Below are 6463 nucleotides of genomic sequence, written 5' to 3' on the forward strand. Positions count from 1 at the left end.
GCATTACAACCAATGTGGGCAGAAGACCATCTCCGAACGCACAACACATGGAACCTTGAAGCAGATGTACCACAGCAGCAGAAGACAACACCGGGTGCAACTCCTGTCAGCTAAGGACAGAAAACTGAGGCTACAATTCACACAGGATCACCAAAATTGGACAATAGAAGATTGAAAAAACGTTGTCTGGTCTGATGAGTCTCGATTTCAGCTGCGACATTCAGATGGTCGGGTCAGAATTTGACATAAACAACATGAAAGCATGGATCCATCCTGCCTTGTATCACCGGTTCAGGCTGGTGGTGGGGTTGTAATGGTGGGGGGGATATTTTCTTGACACACTTTGGGCCCCTTAGTACCAATTGAGCATTGTTTAAAGGCCACGACCAACCTGAGTATTGTTGCTGACCATGTCCATTCCTTTATGACTACAGTGTCCCCATCTTCTGATGGCTCCTTCCAGCAGGATAATGCACCATGTCACAAAGCTCCAATCATCTCACCACTGGACAATGAGGTCCCTGTACTCCAATGGCCTCCACACTCACCACATCTCCATCCAATAGAGCACCTTTGGGATGTGGTGGAGATTGGCATCATGGACGTGCAGCCAACAAATCTGCAGCAACTGCGTGATGTTATCATGTCACTATGGACCAAAATCTCTGAGGAACATCTCCAACACCTTGTTGTATCTATGCCACCAAGAATGAAGGCCAAAGGGGGTCCAACCCGGTACTAGCAAGGTGGACCTAATAAAGTGGCCGGTGAGTGTATATTACTGAAGAGATATTCTAAATTTTTTATTTTTATTTTTTTGCATATGTAACTTTATAAATGATATGTGTCACTTTAAGGAGAGACTGAACGCGCTCCACTATTTGAATTTTTATATTGTGGATACGGTGTAGTGATAGCACAGCTGGGTGGTAGTTGCTTTCTCTATTTATATTTATATTTATATGTATTTTGGTCTTTTTAGTAGCGCAGGGATTTCTTCTGTATTTATTTCTAGTTGGCATTAATGTTACTCCTCTGAAGAGCAATGTACTGTATTATATGCCCAGAGTTACAGTACAAAAATGAAACTCTTAAACTGGTATTTTACAGGAACTCGCAGTGTTAAGCGAGGAAACGAAACTTCTCATTCTGTGTATACTGCGCTCAGCTCAGAGGTTGAATACAGGCTGCCAGCTCTGGTTTCCTTTCATTTCCTCCTCCTTCCCTTCAGGAACAATGGCGGCTGCTGATCTGAGAGACGAGCTGAAATGCTCCATCTGCCTGAACGTGTATGAAGACCCTCTCATGCTGAGATGTGGACACAACTTCTGTTCCGCTTGTATGGTAAATTTATTTTCCTCACAAGAAGGATCTGGAGGTTATTCCTGTCCGCAATGCAGGATGCGGTTTATGAAGCGACCTGAACTACAGAGAAATATCGCTTTAAAGAACATTGCAGAGCGTTTCCAGTCTACTCATCCCGAGGAGGAACCTGGGGCAATCTTGTGTACTTACTGCATTAACTCTTCAGTACCCGCTGTCAAAACCTGCGTCCATTGTGAGGCTTCTCTGTGCGAAGGTCACGTGAAAGTGCACAAAAAATCACCAGAACATGTGTTGATTGAGCCCACCACTTACTTGGAGAACAGAAAGTGCTCCAAACACAAGAAGATCTTGGAGTACTATTGCTGTGAAGACTCTGTCTGCATCTGTATGTCCTGTAGGTTGGATGGAACCCATAAGGGGCACCAGGTTGAGTCGGTTGATGATGCCTTTGAGAAGAAGAGAGAAAAGTTGAGGAATGTTCTTGGGGATTTGTCCTCACGGAAAAAGAAGGCCACACGTAGGATCCAGACTCTTCTGGGTCACAAGGATAAAGTGAAGAGGAAAGCAGCTACTTTTAAGAAGACAGTCACAAACTTGTTCAGGGACGTCCATAAAAAGTTGGATGCTCTTGAGGTGCGGATCCTCCACGAGGGTCACAGGCAAAAAGAGGAAGCTACAAACTCTGTAACTGACCTCATCCAGCATCTGGAAGCTGAAATAGATGAATTCTCCAATAAGATAACAATGGCTGAGAAGCTGTACAACATAAAGGACCCGCTAAGCCTTTTAGAAGACAATGGAACAAACAAAGAGGTTTATGAAGGCTTGAAGGGAACAACAAGAGAGGGAAACGATGTCAGAGATCTCCACGAAGGACCAACTTTCAAATCATTGCTGAAGGGTTTGTTTGATATTGTAAATCGAGTGAGGTTGGATACAATGCAGACTGATCTAGAACTAGATGCAGATACAGCTGGGAAGAGCATGCGTGTTTCTGAAGACTTAAAAACTGTCACTTCCACCGAAATAAGCAATAATTACCCAACAACTCCAAGGAGATTTAGTATTAATCAGGTTTTATGTAAAACTAGTTTTTCATCAGGACGCCATTACTGGGAAGTGGAGACCAGTAAAACAGGTAACTGGAGGATAGGGGTCACTTATGCGAGTATAGACACCAAAGGAGACCAGAGTGCCATCGGAAATAACAGGAAGTCCTGGTGTCTGAGAAGGTATAAAAACAAATATTCTGTTATGCATGGTGAGAATGAAATTAATGTTACGCAAACATTTTCCAACCACAATTTTGGGGTATATCTGGATTATGAGGGTGGCCGGCTCTCCTTTTATGAATGGAGTGATCCGGTGGGACACATACACACCTTTCACACCACTTTCACAGAACCCCTTCATGCTGCATTTCTAGTAACTGATGGTTTTGTGAAAATCATGACCATGCCATACTGAAAACTATCAAAGAGATCATTTCCAAAATACTATTGCAAGTCTATTGATATTTTAAGGGGGCACACATAGACAACTGCCAATAAGAGATGAGCTTGGATTCAGTCCAAACTTTGAAGGAAGCTGTCACTACGGGTCCAATAAGCTGTGGCTGGGACATTCCCTACCCCAGAGTTGCATATACACAAAAAAAGCTTGGATGCTGGAGTTTTTTTGCCTTCCTCTGGATCAACTGTGGGTATAGGATTGTGTATATGGGATTGTATGATTTTTTTTTTTAAGTTTTTTTTATTTTATTGGTTAAACTAGATGGACTTGTGTCTTTTTTCAGCCTGACTAACCATGCTACTATGTAAAGGAAAGAAGGGTGACACCTGGTAGACTCACATCTATGGTGACCTACTACGGTGAATGGCGTGGCAACCTCAGCCTGAACTCTGACTAGGGGTGGCCTGGTCGGAGTCCAGGCTGAGGTTGCCACTCCATTCACCGTAGTAGGACACCATAGATGTATGACTTCGGGGGGGTCAGTCTTCTTTCCTTGAACTCTTGCAGGAACCAGGGCGGGCTCCATCTCCTGACGCACTGTCTACATACCCCCTCCCTATCGAGCCTGAGCGGCACACACACTTTCCCCAGGTCACAGTATGTAACTATGGATGCTCCTGACATCATTGACCTGAAATTTCCATATTGGGCGATTGTATGATCATACAGTCTAAGTTTTTTTATTTTATTGGGATAAACTAGATGGACTTGTGTGTTTTTTTTAGGCTGACCAACTATGCTACTATGTAAAAGAAAAGAAGGGTGACCCTTGGTAGTCGCACATCTATGGTTTCCTACTACGATGAATAGAGTGGCAACCTCAGCCTGGACTCTGACTAGGGGTGGCCTGGTCGGAGTCCAGGCTGAGGTTGCCACTCCATTCATCGTAGTAGGACACCATAGATGTATGACTTCCAGGGGGTCACACTCCATTCATCGTAGCAGGACACCACAGATGTATGACTTCGGGGGGGTCACTCTTCTTTCCGTGAACTCTTGCAGGAACCAAGGTGGGCTCCATCCCCTGATGCACTGTCTACATACCCCCCCCCCCCTATCGAGCCTGAGCGGCACACACACTTTCCCCAGGTCACAGTATGTAACTATAGATGCTCCTGACATCATTGACCTAAAATTTCCATATTGGGCCATCACTAACAGCTTCCTTTTGTGGTTCAGCCAAAAAAGGGTTCAGACCAAACCCAAGCTTATTTCTACTGCCAGTGCAGGGTAAAGCAACAGGTCCCCTTAACTGCATGCCGACCGCTCCTCGTGCACATTTACTGCGGGGAAGGATCCTCTGAGCAGAATCACGTACACGACACCGGCAACCCACTCCTGCTGTTATTGGACACAGCCAGAGTCAATCAGTGGGTCCGGCAGACCCCGATGTCCGCTGGGACCCGCCGATCCTTCCCGTCAGAGGCAGAACGGTGGTCTGCTTATGTAAACAAGGAAGATTGCTGTTCTGTTAGTGGGGAAGACAGAGATCTTGTGTTTCTGCTAAGCAGGAACACGGATCTCTGTCTTCCCACAGTTAAAGCACCTCCCCCCACACACATTTAGAAAGCACCCCCCTAGGAACACAGTCAACCCTTTGATCGCCCCCTGATGTTAACCCCCTTCCCTGTCAGTGTCATTAGTACAGTGACAGTGCATATTTTTTTAGCCCTGATCACTGTATTGGTGTCTCTGTTCCCCAAAAAAGTATCAAAAGTGGGTTGATTTACTAAAACTGGAGAGTGCAAAATCTGGTGCAGCTCTGCATAGTAACCAATCGGCTTCTAACTTCAGCTTGTTCAATAAAGTCTCCACCAATAAAACTTGGAAGCTGATTACAACCCACTTTTTCTAATTTTTTTTTTTTAGCAATGTCCTCTCTCTTTTGATTGGGTTTCCAGGACAGGAAGTGAAAATAATCTAGCCAATAAAAAACAAAATGTATCCAAAACTTTAAAAAAAAAAAAGACATATTTCATTTACATAAATCATTTTTAGGACAAACAAGGCTTTATTGGTGTCTATTGTCTTGCAAATATTATTTTAATCGTTTATGTGAGCCATAGAAATAATTGTAAACATTTATAAATGCAGATTATTCTACTTTGATTATAGTTAGTTAAAAAAAAAAATTGTTACTGCAGATAAAATGTATAAATGTTATTCTATAGTTTAAAATCACACTAAAGTTATCATTCTGGTACAAATCATTGTAAAGTTACAATATTTCCAAATGAAATAAAGGATTTACTTTCAATTGTGTGCATTCTTTATTATGACACAAAAAATGAACAAAATGAATAAAAGAAAAAAAAAGTTTAAATATTAATGGTTGATAAGATAGAAAAAATATCATCAGGAAAACAATCGCTAATAGGAGGAGTTTAATAAATTAATTAGGAGTGATTGGTGTAATGATGAGTCAATAAGGGCCACATTTTATTTCAAGAAAACAAAAACTTTTTTTGTTTTTTTTTTGTTTTACTAGTTATGTTGCTTTACTGTAACTGACATCATCTGTAGTTGAAATCTCATCCCTTTTATCTGCAGATTAATGAAACAATAAATACAAAAGTAACAATTCTACATCTCATGTCTCTATATCATCTACATCTCTATCTCAAGTCTGAACATCATGTCAGGTGGTCCTTCTCTATCTCATGTCTGAACAGTGTTTATAAACATCATGCCAGGTGGTCCATTTGTATCTCATGTCTGAACAGTGTTTATAAACATCGTGCCAGGTGGTCCATTTATATCTCATGTCTGAACAGTGTTTATAAACATTGTGGCAGGTTGTCCTTTTCTATCTCATGTCTGAACAGTGGTTATAAACATTGTGCCAGGTGGTCCAGTTCTATCTCATGTCTGAACAGTGTTTATAAACATTGTGCCAGATGGCACTTTTCGATCTTGTGTCTGAACAGTGTTTATAAACATTGTGTCAGGTTGTCCTTTTCTATCTCATGTCTGAACCATGTTTATAAACATCTTGCCATGTGGTCCCTTACTATCTCATGTCTGAGCAGTGTTTATAAACATTGTGTCAGGTGTTCCTTTTCGTGTTTATAAACATTGTGCCCTTTGCTATTTCATGTCTGAACAGTGTTTATAAACATTGTGTCCAATGCTCCTTTTCTATCTCATGTCTAAACAGTGGTTATAAACATTGTGCAACGTGGTCCTTTTCTATCTTGTGCCTGAACCATGTTTATAAACATCTTGCCATGTGGTCCTTTTCTATCTCATGTCTGAGCAGTGTTTATAAACATTGTGTCCAATGCTCCTTTTCTATCTCATGTCTAAACAGTGTTTATAAACATTGTGCAACATGGTCCTTTTCTATCTTGAGCCTGAACGGTGTTTATAAACATTGTGCCATGTGGTCCTTTCCTATATCATGTCTAAACAGTCTGTATAAACATTGTACCACATGGTCCTTTTCTGTCTCATGCCTGAACAGTGTTTATAAACATTGTGTCAGGTGGTCCTTTTCTTTTTTACAGTTTGCTGTACTTGCACAGCAACTTCTTTAAAGTGAAAGGTAATCCTTTTCTAATTATAGATAGAACGGAGAAGAGTTTGATGCTTTCTCAGGTGTAATGGCTTCCTGTGTCCCCACAAA

At 41.6% G+C, this 6463-nt stretch overlaps 1 protein-coding gene across 1 annotated transcript; it reads left to right on the forward strand.

Annotated features, from left to right (window-relative positions):
* The first annotated feature begins 1167 nt into the window (after positions 1–1167).
* On the forward strand, positions 1168–5095 carry LOC141110408 (E3 ubiquitin/ISG15 ligase TRIM25-like). Its single transcript, XM_073601745.1, has one exon. The coding sequence runs from the start codon at positions 1237–1239 to the stop codon at positions 2791–2793; it is 1557 nt and encodes a 518-aa protein (XP_073457846.1). The 5' UTR covers positions 1168–1236; the 3' UTR covers positions 2794–5095.
* Positions 5096–6463: the final 1368 nt, after the last annotated feature.

Source organism: Aquarana catesbeiana, linkage group LG10 (assembly GCF_042186555.1).
Source record: "Aquarana catesbeiana isolate 2022-GZ linkage group LG10, ASM4218655v1, whole genome shotgun sequence".
Lineage (NCBI taxonomy): Eukaryota > Metazoa > Chordata > Amphibia > Anura > Ranidae > Aquarana > Aquarana catesbeiana.